The 21,304-nt window shown below is 41.4% G+C and overlaps 1 protein-coding gene across 2 annotated transcripts in view; it reads left to right on the plus strand.

The window, feature by feature from the left end:
* Nucleotides 1-248: 248 nt before the first annotated feature.
* Nucleotides 249-21,304, plus strand: part of SYK (spleen associated tyrosine kinase) — a 51,694-nt gene continuing 30,638 nt past the window's right edge. For both annotated transcript variants that reach the window (XM_064438428.1, XM_064438429.1), the window contains exons 1-3: nt 249-585; nt 18,083-18,535; nt 20,011-20,171. In XM_064438428.1, the coding sequence (XP_064294498.1) occupies nt 18,122-18,535; nt 20,011-20,171 (575 nt within the window). In that variant the 5' untranslated portion in view covers nt 249-585; nt 18,083-18,121. The remainder of the gene's footprint in view (nt 586-18,082; nt 18,536-20,010; nt 20,172-21,304) is intronic.

Genomic DNA, 21,304 nt, shown 5'->3' on the forward strand with positions numbered 1-21,304 from the left:
AGGTACACTTCGCCCCTCCATCCTGAGCCTGGTGGTGCTGAGCAGCGAGCGGCGCGCCCACCCTTCGAAACCAGCCGCCGCCACGGCCACCCAAACCGCGGGGTGCCAAGGGGACCCGACACCGCGGGGCCCCAAGGACGGCCGCATCACAGCGGGGCTCGGGCAGCCCCATGCCGCGGGGTCCGGAGGACACGGCTGCCTGCCCGCACCCGGGGGAAGCACCGCCGGAGGGGCCGGGGGGGCCGCAGCGGGCCGTGCCGTGCCGTGCCGTGCCGCCGCGGCCGGGCGCCCTGCGGCCGGGCGCCCTCCCGCCGGGGCTGCGCCCGCTGACGAGGAGGGAGTGAGCGCCGACACCCCGTTGAGGAAGTGGCCGCGGCTGCGAGACAAAACGAGGAAGCGGCGGCGGCACCCGCGGCGCTACGCGCGGGTCCAGCCCCGCTCCCGGCCGTACCTCGACGAGGCGCGGCCAGGCACGGCACGGCTCGGCGGAGCCGCCCGCCCGAGGGCTGCCTCCCTGCCGGCTCTCTCCCGGCGGCGGCGGCGGCGGCGGCGGCGGCGCGGGGCCAAGCGACCCGCGGTGGAGCGGTGAGTAGCGGAGCCGGGCCGCCAGCACCGGGGCCCCGGCGGCGGCGAGCCCGCCGACACCGCCCCTTCCCCGGGGACGCGTGAGGCGGCGGCGGGGCGCGGGAGCGCGGTGAGGAGCGATCGCAACCGGGCGGCGCTCCCCGCGGGGAGGGAGCGGCCGGCTGGAATAGCACCAGCTTGGGGAGCAAGGGTGAAACCTTCCTGTATTACAGCGCTTCTGAAAATAAATACCGCTAGCCCGGCGTTTGAGGAACTTAAATCTAGAACTTAGTTAAAAAAAAAATATATAGTTTTAACAGGTTGTTGATACGTTACCGTGGTGGGTAGGTTTTAAACAAAGCAAAGCGCAGGGTTTCTGTCCGAATGGTGCCTAACGTTGTCAAAGATTTGATGCCTGACAAAATGTCTTTAAAAATGTGTTTATTTCTGACTAAACTTCCCTATTTTGTTTCCAAGAAAACAACTGTAGTGTATTACTAGAAGTGCTGAAAGTAGTCGAATACTACGAGCCTGGTGGCCTAGTCATTGCCGTTCATTTCATGTGTTTTGCCAGCGTTATTAGATTTTCTTCTTTAGCACCGTACTGCATAAACTTTGTGTTGTGGTTGGCAGAATTAGTTTGAAGTGATAGTACCCTGGACAAAGATGAGCCATGCTTTTGTTAGGTGCCACTGGCTTCAGCAGAAGGGTGGCCAGTGGTGTCCCAGTCTGGCCAAATGACGTGATATAATGCAAACACTTCCATTTTAAAACAAAATTATTCCTTTTAAGGGAATTATTTTTTTTTTTTTAAATGCTCTTTTCTGGTAGGCTTTTTTCATTAGGCTCTTCTTATCCACAGAAACTTAGATCTCCTGAGCCCTTGGGTTGAATCTGCATCCTAATCCATGGGCACAGCCATCCGGTATGGAGCTAGTATCAGCATGCAAAGCTGTGTATTTTTACAGGCTTGGAGGCCATAAACTGTAGCAGCATAGAGTACATTGAGACAGTCCGCTGAGAGGAACTGTGACACTTTTTTTTTTTTTTTTTGTTTCATCCCTCTGTTGAGCATTGAGCGATAAACAGACAAATAAGGAAGTCTGAATGTTCTTTATATCCTGGCAGTTATCCTGTGGGGGGAGAAAGATTATAGTGTGGTGAAGACAAAATAATTTTAACTAAAGGGTTTGGAATCAGTTAGGATGCTCAGAAATGGCTGAAATAGATAAAAGTGAATAATTGCTTTGGTTTTCACATTTGCTTGAAATAAGAGCAAAATCACAAGAGAAATACTGTTGAAGCGTTCAGGTTTTGCTTCTGTTCAAAAACCGTCAAAGCAAAGAAAACTGTGCAGCTCTGCTATCTGCATGTTGTTGTGATTCTGATACAAGAGCAGAATTTGATCTGAAGGAAGACAAAACCTGAAATTTATTTTTAGAAGCAGCTAGCAGGTTATGTTGAGCACGAAATAACAGTTTAGAAGACTGATGGTAAAACTGTAAGTTGGATTTAAGCATCCTTGTAGATACCCATGACCAGAAAAAAAAAAATTGTAGGGGCATTTCGTTAGCCTCCCATCCTTTCTTTTGGATCTGTTATGCTAGAGGCATTGGAAGTAGGAGAAGTCACTTCTGAAATGTGTGTTGTGTGTAGAGGTCATGGTCTCAAAATCATAAATATTTTTTGCAAATTGCACTTATTTTTTCCTTCCTAATGCTTTTCCAATATGTAGTATTTAGCAGAAAGCAACGAGTCTGTTGTCATTGCCAGTTGAATATTGTGACTGTAAGAAACTGTGTTTGCATCTGAACCCACTGAAAATACTAGGTAGTGTCATCCTTTTTCCAGCTTTATAGGCTTTTGGATCAGTGCCTCCAGAATAACTCTGTGCACACTGGACAGGCTGTGCCAGAATCTGCTTTCAGTGGCATGTGTTTAGTTCCAGAACAACAGAGCTGAAAAGGGGAACTTGTCTGGTTTTATACCATAATTACAAGGAATACAACACTTACTTACCTTTGAATGTGAGTTACAGTTACAGAAAGATCATTCCAATGAGCTATTTAAAATGACTTCTGTTTTTTTACTTAAGGGTAAACACGTGCTTAAGTGAGTTACTCCACTGGGGTGAGAGTACTTGCACTGTTCAAGATGCGTGTTTAAAAGCTGACGAAGGTCTTGCAGGCGTTTGCGAGCACGAGTAGCAAGGTTCAGTCGTAAGAATGAAAACTTTTTACCTTGCAAGGATTTGCAGGATCAGTTTCTTAACTTCTGACTTAGGAAAACAATAGTATTTTATTACAGGGAAACAGTTTCATAATCCAATTAAACAGTAGTTTTGCATGCATTTGATGCAAGAAAATCTTGGGGGAGGAGGTGATGGTAGCGCGCTCTGTGTCTCAGCTGCCATTTCTAGAAATGCTTTTGCAGAGAAACATTCCTAACATTTGCACCACTTTTACAGAGAAACATTATTAATTTCTGCAGTTTCATTTAAGCCCTTTGATCACTGTTGTGAGAAAAAGAAGCCCTGGGCTTTGCAGGATCATTCCCTATTCTTGTATGCAGTAGAGGATAGTACAATACACAATTATTAATATTTATTTTGAACGTAGTAAAAATAATTTAATTGCAAAGTTGTTTGTTAGTATTTGCATTTTCCTCCTTTAATTTAAGGTTTCAGCAGTGAGGTTATGTAGTCGATGTTGTCTAGCTTTTAGTTTCATGACACAGGGTAATGTGGAGGTATACAATTAAGCAGAAGAAAACGTCTTGCCGCTGATTTCTGCGTGGCTTCTCAGGGTGACGGGAAACATCAGCAATGTGAAGAGTATGAAGGAGCCTGTATGCTCATGCATCAAAAGAAATTATTCCAGGATTTGCTGTAGGAGCACACAAAATACCACCTGCCTCAAAGAAATAAAATGGGATTTTGTAGTTTGTCTTTACATTCCAAAGTAAAAATTAGATCATAACTTCCTGTCCCTGTACATATAATGGCTAAATGCCACTTTTTAAAACATGGTTGTTGTAAAAAGGAAAGAAAGGGGAAAATATTTTTCAGCTCTCGGGGACCCTGATGTTCTAAGGAGACATCAGTATATGTAAAATGCCGCAATCCTTCCCTTTGTACCAGGTGCCAGAGCAACTAGTAAAAAATTAACAAGTATTAGAACCTAAATAACCAGTGCACAGGAGTATGGTACAGAGAGTTAGAGCACTTTCACTGTCACTCGGTTGGTAACTAGCTGATGTGGAATGTATTGGTTCGACCAGATAGGACTACCCTGTAGGTTTCTCTAGCTTTGTTCTAATTTGCTTTGGGATGGTGTTCTTGAGCACAAATATGGGGTGCCAGGTGTCCTGAATGGACAGTATATCCAACAACTTCTCTTCCTTTCAAAATGCAATGAGACAATGCAAGGGATCTTTCAGCACTGACACTGAGTAGAGGTAAGGTGTGAGGTGCTAAAAGCTTTTGTAAAGAAGTAGGACTGGTAGCACTCTGGTATGTGCATCCGGCCATGTAAACTCATGAGGCAACTCTAGGCTGGGGATGGAGTTGAAATTGGCCAGAATCACAATAGTGATTGGAGGTAGCTAGAGAAATCACAGGCAGGAAGTATTAAAGTAGAATATGTACCAAAGAAATGGGCATACAATTGCCTAAATATTTTAACGTTGTAATGTAAAAAAACCCAGAGGTTTGTTTGTATGTTTGTTTCTTTTTTTAATAAAAATCCTTATCTTAAGCAACAGATGCAGTAAAATGTGTAAAAGGACCAGGGGTCATCATCTAATACATCAGCCGTAGTCTACCCTACCCCCTTGGATAGTCTTTCTCTTATTTTTTTTCCCCCGTTTGGATAAAATAATGAAGTAAGTGAGAAAAGAAAATGAAAAAAGAAAAAAAAAACCCAACAACTTTTGAGACCACAGCCTCTAGAACATGTAGAAGAAGCCACTGTACTCTCTCTTAGCTAAAGCCAGTGTAACTGACAGCGTCTGTGGGATGCTAGAACTAAAATGTTAAAATATGTGCTGGCCCTGACCACGGAGTGTGTAGTTCTGCATTTTAAAAATATAGTGCCAATTTCAAAATTGGGTCTACAAATTTCAGAGGAATTCAACTCAGTTTAAAACAATGTCTCAATGTTTTTTGGAAACTAGTTTTCTTGGTTTTTTTGTAGCACTGGCTGAAAAAAAAAGATTTCTTAATCTAGATTGGAAAACTGAGGTTAGAAACCTGCTATGAAGAAAATTCTATGTGTGCCCCCCGCCCCAACTCTTCTAAAGTACATCACAGGAAAACCTAAACTGAAAATAATTTTTGTCATATTGTTTGGAGGGAACATGGAAAAGGATGCTAGTAAGTCTACTAAGCAATTGTTTATTGATAGGTTCCTACTCTGGGAAACTGAGCCCAAATTGGATAACTTGAATCAAACCCAAGTTTGCTCTATGCAACAAACAAAACTAAGATTTTGGTAATGTGAAAATCTACACTATCTGAAATATGGGGAATATAAGTAAAGGAAACAGCATTAATATAGTCATCTTTGACATAAAGAGTTAGATTTTACTGCTGTATTTCAAAGAATACATATGAATTGGCCAGTATTTTGCTCAAAATTAGTAAAGCAAGCATGATGTTTAAGTAAGGAATTTTTTTTTTTTTTGTGACTCAGATAAGGGGATTAGCTATCTTTTGAATCAGTGGACCATCTTGCAAGTTTTTGAGAATGATGACTTATGTAAAATTAGTGTCAAGAGGAAGAGCACTGCTCTGAATGGTTCTGGTCATGCAAGCAGCAGGACACCCCAGAATCGAAGCAGGCATTTAGGGAGGCTTTGAGTGACTATTCTGTCTTCAGTTATCATGTGCACTTGGTAAGAAATCTCATGCTGGCTCAGGTGAGCTGAGCGACTGCATGACAGTCTTCATCCAGTGGGTGTAACAAAGATCAGGTCTGCAGGTACTCCTAGGCACAGAAGTGCAGGAGAAAAGCCAGTAAGGGAAGAGTGAACCCAAACCCACTGGAGCCTGCTTCCTGCAAAGGATGCCGAGCTGTGTTCACTTGGAAGCAGTGGCGTGTTGAGGAGTGATGTTGCCAGCACGAAATCCCCTTGCCTCTGAGTCCCAAGGGACAACTTTCATCAAGTGGAGCCAGCTTTTTGGTATGCTGATGTAGCAACTGTCTGAAGCAACCATTACCACTGGACAATTTAGCAGTGTAACCACTGACGCTGTGTAGAGAATGGCACAACGTGAGAAAAGGAGCCTGACTACAAGCTATTTTTTTTCCAGCCTGGCAATTTGTCATGCAAGAGCTGGGGAAATACTGCCTGTTGGCCCAGAACGTGCTGGGGCCAGGTGCATCCTCTCTCTGCCCAGAGTGGTAAACGGGCCTTGTCAAGAGTATTTCACTGGTCCAGGTGCTGCAAATAGGCTTCCTCTGTGGGAGGGGAGGAGGAGTCTCGTGTCTCTCTCTCTGCATAGATTTTTCTGGAACATTCTTACGTTTTACAGGAGAGGTGAGGTTAAAAATTGAAGCGGTCATTTGCAGGTTTAAAGAGATTCCTGCCCACTAAAAGGCTGATCTGTTCTTCATAGCAATGAGAAGTAAGCTTTAGCTGTGCTGCCTGTTCTGAGGATATAGGGTGGTATGGGGAGAGGACGCAGACTTAAGTCTTTTCCTGGACTGCTGATTCACTGATGTGCTAATTGGTATGAGGAGGTTTTTTGCTATGCAGTCAGTCTTTCTGATGTACTTGTTCTCACAAAAGCTAGTCAGGAAAAGCTGACTCTATTGCTGGAGGATACTGTTTTTGGAGAGAATCTTTCCTTTGATCTGCCTCTTAATTAGAAAACTATTATACAGACTTTAAGGAAGTGATCCTTAATGCCAGCAGTCTGGCTGTGTGAGCTTCTATTGCATCTTTTCAAAGAAAATAAAATAAAAATGCTTGTCCTTTCCTCCATAACTCTGTGGGTATGAACTCTTTCTGAGCATAATTGCTAGCAAGGGATGAGCCAGTGTCATCTACAGTGTCTCTGTAGCAGAACGTTAACCTTGCAATATCCTCCTACTATGAGCTTTTCAAAGAATGAAGTAATGTTGCACAGTTTTTATAGACTCTATAAAGTGGCAGTGAGAAGTCTTGATCAGTTCTGTAGAAACTTGCCTATTCTAAGAGTACAAAAAGCAAGTTATTTTTGTTCCTGCAATAATTTCTCTAGTGTATATAAAGCAGGATACTGCAGGCTGTTTCAAATGGCAGATAACCTTGGTCTGAAAGAGAAACCTGCCTAATTTTGCTACTCTAACTCACAATGACGCCAGTCCAGTGCAAGACCCGTTCAGCAACAGGTTTTAGCGATCCTAGAGATAGACCAATATATTTCAGAGAAATTAATGAAGTATAATGGTATCCAAATGTTCTTGGTTTGTTATTCACTTAACAATAAACCATTGCTAACATTTGTGGCTGAGAAACTGACATTGTTATCAACATTTGTAGCCTTGAGGCCAGGAACTAAGTAGAGACCAACAAAGCTGCACAGAGAAGGGGAGTTCATACCTTCATAATGGCTTTGGAAATGTCAGCCTGTGACAACTAAACAACTAATTAAAAAGAAGGTAACTGAAGATACTTATTAGAACCAAAAAAGCAAGCATATCTTTTTTGGGTTTGCCCACTAGTAAAATCAGAGTGGTGTTTATCCCGGATTTTGAATGAAACATGGCATTTTGTTTTAGACCTGTGATGGCTTTCAAACTTCAAGACTGCTGTAATAATGTTCAGTTTCTGCTGAAATATCTTTTATTTTCAAGAAAGTGGTATTACTTTTCTTTCCCCTTCTGTTTGAAAGTAGTGACTTTCTTCTAAGACTGGTGGTGCTTTAGTTCTGAGAGATGTTTTGTTTACCAGGGATTTTGCTAAAAATACCCTGAGGAATGAAAACCAAAGTTATGGATTGTGCATGTATTCACACTTGGGGCGTGATCCTTCTGAATGAAGCCAGTCGTTCTCATGGTAATAAAAATCCACAGTATCACCAGCTCTGTGCTCAGGACTGCAGCTTTCTCTTCTTGTGTGTGTTTGGAAATTGGGCAGATATTCCAGGTTTTGCCTTCCTGGAAAACAAGGAACATTTTGGTTCAGCATTGTTGTTGGTGCAGCATTCTGGTATATCTGCTTCTTCTGGCAACTTCTGAGTTGTAAAAACAACTGACAAAAGTGAACCTTGAAAAAAATATTTTGGAGTAATATTTTGTGAAAGTTTGATGTGTCTTAGTTTACCTGTGGTATCTTGTCCATAACAGCTTCGTCATAGCTGTCTCTGTAAAAAGACTTCTGTAAAAATAAGAATATATTCCACCTGGAAACATGGTATGCTGACACACTTAATGTCACTGTATCTTTGAAAATGAAAATATCTAGGCTATTGGGTAGGCAGTTCTGCCTATTTTTAGTGGTCTTCCTTGCAAGTAGCCTGCTATTATTTTTGGTTTGCTTTTCACGTGTTTTCACTGTTAATTTCGCAGCTTGCTCTGTGCAGCCGTAGTAGCCTGTGTGGTACGTAGAGGAGTTTTACTTCTTACTGTATTTCTGGAAAGGCACTATACTTGAAACAAAACCAGAGAGGAACTTTATATGTTATGTAAGTCAGCTCAGCAGTTCCTGAAGTAATCAGAGGTAGTTTGGGGCTCCCTGAGAAGGACTTTTGTCACTGCACCCCAACCCAGGTTGTTTTTTTTATTGTCAGTGTTGGGAGAAACAGTTATCCCTGTACTCTTCCACAGTCACTGCAGAGCCCACAGCCGGTGTTAGGGAAGGTCTGTTTGTGCCCAAGTTAGTTTGTTCATACCTTGCCACAGCGGGAAAACCGGAGATTAGAGAAAACTCTGCCAGGAGTGTCTTGAATGCATTATTTTGGGTGTTAGCTCATCCCCAGTGGTTCCACTTTCTGTATGGTGGTTTAATGGGTACTGATCACAGTAAAGTACTTTGCCCAAAAGGGATTAGGCTTCCGTACAAACAGTGCCATCTGTTTTAAGGCAGAAATGGTTGCTTTGACAGGAGACATCTTTAGCTGGAGGCAATGGTTGCATTTGTGACAGTGTAAGATTTTGCTGGAAGAGGGGGCAGGGGAGTGACTAGTAGAGCATGGAGAGGATGTGGAAGGAAGTGTTGATATTTATGTGTTGGTGTGGTCTTTTTCTGAAGGGAAAAAGAAAACCAAACCACCCAAAACTTTTTTTTTTCTTCAATATATGTGAAAATCGTAGGGTTTCTACGGCCAGGGAAAGAATAATGATAATCAAATTTTTTTCCCAGTAGCATTCTGAGCTTTTTAAAAGATCAAAGCAGAAAAACCTTTTTAAAGGAAAACTATGACATGTGAAAAGGTTACCAAAGACAAGAGAGTCCCAAAAGGAAGGTGGTGTGGAAGAGAGACAGTAGATACCTAGCATCAGAGAAGAGTGGGTTTTTAGTAATCAATGTCCCTCTGTGACCTCAGTACAGAAGCCTATATAGGAAATCCCTGAATAACATACAAATGCTGTGATGCTTTTTCTGAGCATCTGTTTGCCTTATAATAGGGCAATAATAGCATTGCCAAGTCAAGTAGTATTTCCTCAGGAAATATTTCAATAGCTGGAGTCCCTGGAGTAGTCTGATGATATCAGAATGTCAGATGCAATTTAGAATAAATGAGGGCATTGCTGGCATGTTTCAGGAGAAATAAAAAGCATCTGTCTAACTGTCTGCAATATAGATAAAAATTACTCTGGAAAGAAAATCCAAAGAAAAATATTTCAAAAAGAACAATTTTTTGAAGCTAATAATAATTTTAGGTGTATTTGTGATTTTTTTTTTTTTCCCTTTGGATGAATAACTCTCTGATACAAGAGAAGAGATAAATGGTATTTTCCTTAAACCTAGTAGATGAAGCACCAATGGCACCTGTTCAGCTGGCAATTTTTTGTTGTAATGTGGCCAAAACACTGATGATTTACATGAACAAAGGCAAACATTGTTTTCTCTTAAGCTGAGAGAGGTGCTAGCAAGGCTGCTAACTTTCAGAATCTCGAGAACAGACGAAACCTGCCACAAATTAGACAATCCCACAGGTCACTGTCGGTGTTATTAGATCCAGGCTATGGACTCCACAGCAGAAGAATCTTCTGGGCCCAAAGCTACCACATTCCCTATTTGTTCCCAGGCAGAATTTAATTAAGATAAAATTCTGTGAAAGAACACATCTCAGTGGTTAAGAACTGTAGCCGGAACACCATAGTTATGCTAGAAGCATTGCAAAAAATCAGAAATATCTGAAAGAAAGAAAATGCTTCTGAAACTGAACTGCTGCAAAGTAGTAATATATGGAACTTGGCACCAAAGACAGGTATGTCTGATGAAAGTGCTAAGGAGAGACACAAATGTTGAAGAAATAGTAAAAGTGAAATCTGCTTAAAAACTAACCGATATGCTTTGTGTATCCATCAGCACTGCCCAGGAATGTGCGTGGAACAACAGGAAAGCCTTCAGATATGAAAGAAGGCATGCTTTAGGGTCTGAAGTGCAGGGAAAACACAGTGCAACATAATGCTTAGATCGTCAGTTAAAGGATGCAGGGTTCAGAGACGGGCATTTGGTTGCATGAGGAAAGCTTCTCAGGCAAAGCCAGAGAAAACGCTTGGAGAAGGAGGCCCAAGCATGAGTGATGGAAAGGTTGCTGTAAGCTATAAGCTGGTTAGAGACGTAGTAGGTGGAGGCTGAGGCGTACAGCCTTAGGCATCAGTACGCAGCCGGGGCACTTCCCTGAGGAAGATCAGCACACTGGAAGAAATGTGGTGATTCCATCTATGTCACTTTTCCCTTTGAGACAGTACCACACACATATCTTTCAGTATGATGAATGGCACACTGTTTGGAGATGTCACTGGCTACAAAATTTGTAAAAATCATCAGTGTTACCCGTTGAATTAAGTAAGATTTCAGATTTTTTTTCAGTAGGTCAGAAAGTTCACCCTAGTGTCCCAATCAAACTCTAGTTTGTTTGAATGACTTGAGAAAATGGTATTCTGCTTCATTTCCTACCCTAACAACTTACTTTTAAACATCTGTTATGTTCTTCCTTTATTTCTGCATAATTTTATCATAAAAATTCCTCTCCTAATGTCTGGATAGAAATTAAATCTTCATGTTGATGCAGGAAGGTAAAGAATACATTTAAAGGTAATCTGATGAATCAAATTAAGACTGCCATTCAGCTGCCTAGACAGACTGGAAGGTGATTTTAAAGGTGAAGAAATGAGAATAGAACAATTGTTTAAATCCATTTTATTTGTTAAAATACCATTAAAATGTAAATATCTGCTTTAAATGTGAGGCAATACCAATGGATTTATAATACCTTGATGGTAATTGTCAGAATTTACATCAGTTTGGAGTATACTATTAAGATTATGCTAAACCCTGAAAGTACCAAAATATTTAATATACTACGTGAAGTCACCATCAAATGTATATTCTAATTCTATGCACGCTTAATTCCTTTTAGCTTTGAGGTGTGTTACATAAGGTGGAAATGTAGAAAAGTATCTTACAATGAAAAATTGTAGTACTATTCAAAGAGGCACACATCTTGATTTCAAGAAACCTAATTAAACAAGAATATTAGAAAAAAAAGCACATTCACATTTTTCTAATTTTTTTTTCTGTGGATGACCAACAAAGAACTGTTGAAGTTACAAGTTGGGTGCTTGAAATAGCACCCTGTGCTAGAACAAATTGTTTCAGTCAGCTTATTTTCATCAGTCTGTGCTATCTAGTGAGCCTTTCTTATGCCTTTTGCATGACAAATACACTTGCTCTAAACTTTACGTCTTTACTTTTATACATTGCACGGAGAATGCTACTTTGAAAAACAAGGGAAGGGGAAAAAGTAAGTCTGTTCAAGTAAAAAGCTTATTCAGGACACTGTTTGACCAGTGCATGTCTTTTGATCTTTTGTCACACTTCAGTCCTTTTATTCATTAAATAGTTGGACGAGTAAACTGATCAATCAACTGTCCCTAAGTCTCCTTCCATATTCATGTTTGGTCTTTGTAGAAGGATTCATACTCCTATTAATAATTTTGTGTGTTAGAGTGGAGATCAATACCTCAGTAATACTATACTCACTGCTATGCAAACCTTTCAGTAAAAATTATTCTACCTTTATCCTTGCCTTAAATATAAGAGCTGAAAGAGGAGCAAGCTAAGGGTGGCAGTATGGTCAGCACAGATTCTTTCTATTCCTTTCCAGGTGAGTTTTCCTGAGTTTTGCTTTTTGTAAGAATGTTGCACTTCCCTGCATGCATGAAATGGGTGAGATAGTATACTCTTGTGTTATGCCTGGAGTACCCACTGTCTGCAACATTGATGAGGAAGCTACCTAGGGGAAGTGTGTACTTAATTTTCCTGTGTATTTGCATTGTATTTTTTTCTTCCATGTAAGATAACCGTGATATTTGCTTGCATTTGTAGCTTCCTTAAAAGTCAAATTTAATGGCTATGGGGAGAGTTGCACTTTAGACCCTCTTTTACTGTTATGGTCAAGTGCATCTCTCGGGTAACCAGCTGCACTTCCTTCAGCCCTCTCAAGGGTAAAGCCTTACATTCAGCCCTTTGGTGACTTAATCTTTATTTCACAGCCTCACGTTTGTAACTGCACTGACTTGTCAAACTCAGCATTGTTTGTCCCCTGGAGGAATTTAGAAGAGGAGAAAAGTGTGAATCCAAATACATTCTAGTCTACTCTATTACTAATCCTAGAAGGGTATTAAACTCCCCAAAAGAAGGCAAGATTTTGAAAGTCCAACCAAAGAGAACAGCCATCTCAAACTCAGAAATTCTTCCAAAGCATATAAGAAGTTTTTAACCATTATCTTATGGTTTGTGTGTATACTTGGCTCCTTGCATGTCCGTGGGACACAACATTAGTCCAAACATTTCCTAATGTTGCTACACACTGAATATTCTTCATATATTAGACATGGTGGAGAGACCTTGCCTGAAATCCATCAACATTAACCTGTTTTGCAAAAGTAAATCAGGCCTTTGCTATCTGAAACAGTTATAAATAAATGGCTTGTGAAATCTAAGAGATCATAAGGATCCTGCTGCTGTTCTTTCAGTGATAACTGAGAAATATTCTCCATATTTTATAAAATTTTATACCAGGCCTTCTTACGTATTTGAGCTTTGAACTTCTCTGTTTTATGTTCTCAAGAATTAAGAGATAGTCCCTTGTCACTGCCACTGCCATTTCTTCTAAATTGCAGCCAGTGGATTTTTTTTTTTCCCTCTCTGTTTTAGGAACTATAAACTGGTAAAAAGGAACATTTTTAAAAGTACCCATCACAGGAAGACATTATGTGTAGTGTGGAAACATCCTTCTGAAAAAGTGAAGAAAACATTTTCTTTTTCCTTGACCTTTAGCCACCATCTTGACCAAAAAAACCCCCTCATAGGATTATGATGAAATAAAATCAGATGATAAGCAAAGTCAAAGAAACCAATCTTGCACCTGGAGCAGCCCTTTTTACTGCTCTTTCATTCAGTGTGTTGGTCAAAGCTTCTATCAGGAAAAGTTTTATCTCCATATAGAGGGGTCTGTTGTGACAAAAGTGCATTATTGGTCACAGTCTTCATCTCAGAATTATAAGACATCTGTATGATGCCCTTAGCTCAGAGCATCCAGCACCTTAAAGAGGAGATGTATTTTAATGTGTTGTTATGACTGAAGTTTACCAAAGAATGATGACTTTTTGAACAAATGTTCTGGGCAATTCTTGGATATCATAGGCAATTTGGTCCTGCAACTATGCAGGTTGCTGCAGCCAAGTGGTTATCTGTGCTGGAATGAAGTCTCTGGACTCCACAACTGTGGGCTCTCCACAACTGAACATTGTGGAGTGCATTGCCCATGCCTGCTGCTAACAGAGGTCATAGTGTCAATAAAGAATCCAAGATGTCTAAATACAGGCATATCACAAACACCTACTTCTTACCACCCAAGACTCTACCATGTCTACCATTTCTTCAGAATGATTTTATCTGCCCACCTGTGCCATTGTCCTGCTGGGGGCCAGAGTCTGCTTTGGCTTTTATGGTATTTCTTGTACTTGAGAGAATTCTAAGATTGCTGTGAACTGCTAGATCCCATTTCAACTATTTTTCCCTGGTTTTCTAGAGTGGCTCATGCAGTCATCATCCTATCAGGCTCTCCCTGATAGCTTTGTACTTTTGGCCTAATTTCTCAGAGGAGCGGGTCTCATGGACAGTCTGATCAATCATTTATGGGAATAAATAAATGTGCCCAGAGGAGAAGTCGTCGACACAGTACCTCCATTGCATGAAGGTATGAGCTCAACAGGTGCCCCTTTTTTTAAGCTTGCTAACAGTAAGTGCATAGCTGCAGCATGTATTTCCCTGCTATCCAGTAGTTAATGGATGAGGAGGAAGCTGAGGGTGCTTGAGTTTGTGCTTGTGAGAATTTTGGAAGATGGAGCAAGTGTGACTCGAATAGGAGGAGCCCAATTTGTTGCTTGAAGTGCATTAATTCATAAGAAGCAATTTGCTGTTTCAATGAGAGCTTTGCATGCTGTTCATTGGTTGGAGTTAAAGATGAAAACGAAAAGAGGATTGAAAGGAAAAATTGTTTTGCCTTTTTTGGAAGCTTCTAGACAGTGACTGCTTCTAAAAAATGGGTCCCATGGAGCAGTGTAACTGATCAGCGAAGAATGGTTAAACCACTTGCCCAGTGTTTCTGCCCCTATGTTGACATGGTGCTGAGTCATTGTGCTTTGCACATTTGCCAATAGGGCTGATACTTTTCCAGGATGAAGGGGTTTGTTTTTTCCTGTCAAATCATGTGAAGAGGAGGACAGAACCCAATCTGTGTCTTTAACTTTACAGAATTCATCTCCATGGCTTCTACAGCAGCCAATATCTTTGTGGAATTTTAATTAAACCTGCTTTTTAAAATCTTTTATTTCTATTCATTTACCATTTTTAAATACAACATTAAGAAATAATAAAACTAGGTTGCTCAATAGAAAGCAAACAGCCTTTAAAAGAATGATCTTTAGCAGAAGTTAAATTTGTGTGTTTTATTTCAGCAGTGCATTTCTGAATGCCTCGTTTTAGTTGAGAGCGAAGTTCTGACTCAAATCCACAAACTCTAATTGCATTAACAAAGCTGACTATTGAACCTAGGCATGTTATCCATAACTCATCTACTAGAAAGGAACATCTTTCTCTAGTCTAGTAGACACTTGTCACGCCCTTGGTCCTGGGGGAGGCACCGATGGGCCCCGCAGCACCACGCAGCAGAGCAGAGGAGAGAGGAGCACTGTAAGGGGCTGCCTTTGCTCAGCGCCCGTAGCTGCCGCTCTCCCGCACGCCAAAGCTCAAAGAGCAAGCCGAAGGTCCTGCTGGAGCCTGCACACCTTGGACAAAATACAGGGGCATAGAGGCCGTGGCTGCTAAATGTAGTGAGGTCAGGGGCTGTCTTGTCTTCTTCTGTCTCTTCAGTTACAGCTTTCTTTTGCAATTAATAAACAAAAGATATATTAGTAGATCATTTGGGCTAAGAACATGAATTCTCAGAACTGAGACACTTAAATGGGAAAGTAGAGGGAAATTTTGTCAACACAAATGCCAGAAAGATTAACTTGAGCGTAGTATGTGATCTTAAACCAGTAACTTTGGATTGGAAACCACAAGAGTAATAAATAACATGCTGCATGCAGCTCTTTTTGTAGGGCTGCAGTAGCTCTGCAGCTTTGATGTCTCCCTTCTGTGTGATGGTGAGAGAAGACCAGAAGATCTGCACAGCATGTGGTTTGTCCTGACTGTGTCTAGTTTTCTGTACTGTGTGAGCCTCGTTCATTTGTCTTGTGTGTTCCTCCCCACCTTACACCCGCCGCTCTTCACGTTTTCACAGAGCAGCACAGGTATTTTTCTACTGTTTCTTGACCCAACTGCAAGAGGCAGCAGATCAGCTATTGTCCACTGATGGGCTATATCTGAACTAAGCAGTAGGCACACCACAGCTCTGCCTGCTGCAGAGCTGCTAGGGAAGGTGTCAGCCTGAAGCACCGTGTGCCAAAAGGCCCTACGTTAAGAATGCCCATTCCTCAGTTGCATCTTTGCACTGTGGACCCTCCCTTCTTACATGTCTCCCCTAACTCCTCTCTACAGAGTCACAGAATGGTAAGGGTTGGAAGTGACCTCTGGAGATAATCTCCAGGCAGGGTGCACAGGACCGCGTCCAGGCGGGTTTTGAGTGTTTGCAGAGAAGGACCTGGCTCACGTAACTCAGTTGCACACTTTGTCCAGTTGCAAGCCAAGAGGTCTATTAGCCCCGTTCACATACCTCCTGAATTATTTAATGCTGATTCCAGACCGCTGCATGGCTTCCCTAAAATTGTGCCCTTCGTTTAGCTGTGAAGGGCACATTCTATTTACTGCTACATCCTGCACAGCAATAGAAACAGGAACTGAACTTCTGATTGTTTTGGCCACTTCTAGCCAAGGTAATGGAAGGTGGGAAAAGAGAGCTGCAGTAACATGAATAAAACAGAGATAACAGTATTTTGTAGGTTAACGTTCGTGGGTTGCATATTTAGTATATATGCATTTTACTTAGAATATATACATTGGAAAAAAAACGAATACAAGATGTGCAGTGATCTTGTAGATACAAAGAAACAACAGTGTTTTTCCTTTGATATACATGTAGTGTTGCCTAGTTAGCCTAAAATCTGCATAACACACTACAGATAACAGAGGCTGTCACCTATTTTGCATACTTGAGAGTACTTCAATACCAAGTTGCCACAACTAAACTTAAAAGACAAGGAAACAAAAATTTTGGCGATGAAGTCTTGAGATATTTCCTAAAGAAAAGTGTAAACTAACACACACAAATAATACAAACATAAGTACGTACTGCTAGTTTTAGTCAGTATTTGATGTGTTCTCTGAAAGTAATTTTTCAGATTACAAAGTCATTTTACAGATGCAGAGACAATAATGCTTAGTGGGATTTTTCTTTTCCTTCTAGACTGAAAGAAGATGTTGAACTGTTCCTAAATGGAGTTCCTTCCTTCTTATGCTCCATAAACCATAGATGTAACGATCTGTGGCCAGTCCTGATTAAACAGTAATTGGATTGGGGAAGCATTTGGAGGAGAAAGTATATGAAAAACTCATAATGTTGCAGGAACCAATTAATGACTCGACTGGTGAACTTGCGATTACATAAGTAATTGCAGTTCTGGGCCACTTCATCTTACAAAAAAGAGCTTGCAAAGTCTCTTGCAAGAATACAGGTCTCATTGGTGTGAATATATTCACGTCCTATCCACTTAAATGTTATCAGCAGGTAGCTGGGATGTTCTTCCCAGTATCAGTTAGATAGTCATTTAAATGTAACTAATATGCATAATAAACCAAATTCAGTTTTTTCATTCTGATGTCTCCTCTTCAATAATTTGAAAGAGGCAAAAGTAATTCCAGCACAAGACTTAGCTGTCCAGGCAGTGTAAATCTGCCATGGGATTTAATGAAAATAAATTTCTCTGCTGACAGTGTAGGTTAGAGGCTGGGATAACTCAGGGAAGACGGGACCCAAGAACAGTGTTGCTGTAGCTAGAGTTCTATAGAGTCCTTGTGCATATTTTAAAATAGGTAATGTATTAATATATCTAATAATATAGTATCTTATATACATATATCTATATTAAATATATAAAAGATTATTTTTATTATTAAATTAAGAATAAAAGAATTGAAGATGTTTATGTTATATTCACTATTATTTTTCAGAGATGCTGAACTTGATTCTCTTCTGTTTTTCTTGGTAGTGTACCTTCATATTATTTCAATATAAGCTGTTTGAAATGAAAACTGTTCAGAAAGACACTATCTTTTGACCACTAAAACACCATCGGTAAATATCTGTGGAGCGGAATATTAATTATTTTAATATACAACTTGTCTGTACTCAGCCCACCTACTGGCATAAGCTACTCTAGTAAGCAAAATTATAATGGCAGAAAACCAGAATGAAAACCCTGTCCTCACCGAATCTTTCCTACCTAGTTATTTCCTTTCATTGGGAAACACCTCAAGGCCAGTACAAAAGGATGGATAGAGGCATTCAGGCAAGTGAAAACGTCAGGACCTCTGTATGGCTAGGCAAAGCAGCAGGGGGAAAGAGTTAAAGGAAACTTGTGCAGTTATAGGAAACTTTTGTCTTACTAGACAACAGGGAAAAACTTCCAATTGGAATTTAGAAAGACTAAGTCTAACAAGATAAAACCAAAAATGTTATCTTCGTCCCAAAATTTTTTTTAAAATAAATTACCGTCGTACCCATGTGAGCTTCCATGCTACTGGTTTATCCTCTGTTTTTTCAACTGACACTCATGTCTCTGTCTTTGTTATACAGGTATAGAATACTGAGTTTGCTACTTGGAAAAGAAAAGACATGGCTTCCAACATGACGAACCCTGCTAACCATTTGCCATACTTCTTTGGCAATATTACAAGGGAAGAAGCCGAGGAGTATCTGATGCAAGGAGCAGCAAGTGATGGACTATACTTGCTCCGCCAAAGCCGGAATTACCTGGGGGGCTTTGCCTTATCCTTGGCCCATGGAAGGAAAGTTCATCATTATACAATTGAGAGGGAGTTGAGTGGCTCGTATGCTATTGCAGGAGGCAAGTCGCATGCCAGTCCTGCCGAACTCATTAACTATCATTCAGAGGAAGCGGATGGCCTTATCTGTCTACTGAGAAAACCTTTCAACCGACCACCAGGCGTTCAACCCAAAACAGGACCCTTTGAAGATTTAAAAGAGAACCTCATCAGAGAGTATGTCAAACAAACTTGGAATTTGCAGGTAAATCCAGGGTGATTTTGCCATAAAGTGGTCCTTTGTGTTAGGAGAAAAAGAGATTGCAATGTTTGTTTCCAGCTGTTGCTGCTGCTATGTAGTATTTTTTTCATAATGGAATCATAGCTGTTTGAGTTTTGAACGTTGTGTGTGGGGTGTTCCACCAATGCATGCAGTAATTTGGATGTAAGTGTAGTTTTCCTAAAATTTTACAAAACTTAGGACTTCTGTGATGTGTTGGCCTAGCATAGCCTTATCTACTGCTGTATTAGCTTGTGTCATCAGATTGCCACATATATCAAAAATTAATAGATGCAATGAACAAGATACAGAAATGGTTTGTTTGGTTGCTTTTCAGTCTGATTTTTTATGGATTGATGTGCAGGCAGGCATGGTGACATGGTGGCTTGTTTTACATCCTCCCTTCTTAGCTGGCCTTGTTTCTGTGATACTTGTTTAGATTATGTCCAAAATAGAACTTGGTTTCTTAACTGCAGAGCACTGCTTGTGCATCTTCCCGTGCTGCCTGCGTTAGGCAGGAATGTTCCATGCTGAAGAAGACAGGCTGGATTTTTTCCTGAGAATTACTGTGAAGAAGCCAGTCTTAACATGGAAACACTAGTGTCGGAGGCTGCATCAGGAATATTACTTCACCTTGGGATGCCATGAGTTACCATTGTGAACCCATGGAGTTACACTAGGTTTTAAATCTCTTTCAGTACTTGCAAGTAACCCTATGTGTTCTGCTCTGTGAAATAATGTTCAGCAATGCCCAAACTGGAAAAGCCTGAAACTTACACTAAATTTACTACAAGTGCTGAAGCTTATAGTTTTTTTCTGATGAGTCTGAGCCCGGTCTGGAAGCAAGTTGATGAATTCAAGTTGAAAACTGATACAACTAGGGGGTTTTGCCCTCAGATTATTGCCAAATTTAGAAGCGATATGTTGTAGATGGGTTTAGAATTGTCTGGGTTATACCTAAAATATTAACATAATTCACTCTGAAATTGGGACTGTCCTGTCTGCCTTTGGGAAATTTGCACTGATGTGTTCAACACAGACATGCTGCGAAAGTGCAAAGTGTAGTCAGTTTATTTCAGCAAACTTCCATAGGAGATGTAATATGGAGGTGTGTTATGCCATCTCAGGGTGACACTAAGTATATTTAGCTATGTCTCATTAGCATAAAAATATGATGTAGGTTTCAATGGAAATACAGATATATTAGGGGCTTAGTTTACTTGTTATTTTTCCTTCTGTTTCTCAGAGGTAAAGGAAGAATCCCAGCTTCGTGATGTTTAGATTACCATACATTAGTTTCTGTTCTAATATCTTCATAGCAACCAGGTCTTTTCTTCACATACAACAAATAGGTGCAGATTCTGGATGTTCCAAAAGCAATCCAATAGTAGGGGTCTACCTGTCATGTTTTTATTGCAGAAGACTGTTTCACTGTCCCACTGTGTTTTACCACTCTCTAGGGGCATGCTCTTGAACAAGCTATCATTAGTCAAAAGCCACAGCTGGAGAAGTTGATTGCCACTACAGCCCATGAGAAGATGCCATGGTTCCACGGGAGGATCTCTCGGGAAGAGTCAGAACACCGTATCCTCATTGGGCCAAGAAGCAATGGAAAATTTCTGTGAGTGCTTTTTTTCCTGTGGTATTGTTGTTCGCCACCAGTGTTACTACAGAGTACCCTTGAATGAATCTCAGATGAGAGTATGCTCTAAAGAGTGGCTCATTTGCAGTGAGAAGCCCAGTCCAGCACAATATACATGACGTAACCATCCCCGTACTAAGTAAGTGTCTCCAGGATCAGATTTCTGCTTCACTAAAGATGGGAAACTATAGCAAAACTGTGCACCATTGTTTTTTAATCAAATACTAGGTTTAATTTTAAAGGGAGCATCTGAAAGACTCAATACCAAGAAAAATTCATTGAACTTTGTTTTATAACTGATCCTGGTACTAAGTGGCTGTGGTAGGTTAACCTTGGCTCACCAAGTTGCTGTCACACTCCCCTTCCTCAACAGAACAGAGGGAGAAAACAGGATGGAAAAGCTCATGGGTCAAGATAAAGATAAGGAGATCCCCTACCACTAACTCTCGTGCGCAAAACAGACTCCACTTGGGGGAAAATAATGTAATTATTTGACAATGAAAATTGAGTTGGACAGTAAGAAACAGACAAAAACATAAAAAACCACCTTACCCTCACACACCCACACCCCCAATTTTCACAGGCTCAGCTTCACTCCTGCACACACAACTCCTCTCCCCACCAAGCAGCGTGGGGGGAGGATGGGTGGGGGACGGGGGCTGTGGTCAGTCTGTAACAGCTTCTCACTGCCGCTCCTTCCTCCTCATGCTGGTCCCTGCTGCCACAAGGGCTCTCCATAGGAAATATCCTTCAGGAAATACCCACCTGCTTAGAGGGCTGCAGTGTGGACACCTGCTCCACCATGGCCTCTCCCACAGGGTGCAGGGTACTCTCTGCTGCAGCGCCTGGAGTGCCTCCTCCCCACCTCCTCCCCTGCCCCTGGTTGCACTGCTGCTTCTGTTTTGTGGTTTGGTTTTTTTTCTTCACTTCGCTGCCACCTACCAGGCGCTTTTCTGCCCTTTTTTAAGGATGTTTTCACAGAGGCGCCACTTACGGGGCTGAGGCGACTTGGCAATGCCCTGCAGGGGTGTCCATTGGGGCCAGCTGGAACCAGCTGTGACCTGCCCAGGGCAGCCCCTGGCCTCCTCACAGAGCCCCTGCAAGCCTCGCCG

Source organism: Phalacrocorax carbo, chromosome Z, assembly GCF_963921805.1.
Source record: "Phalacrocorax carbo chromosome Z, bPhaCar2.1, whole genome shotgun sequence".
Classification (NCBI taxonomy): Eukaryota; Metazoa; Chordata; class Aves; order Suliformes; family Phalacrocoracidae; genus Phalacrocorax; species Phalacrocorax carbo.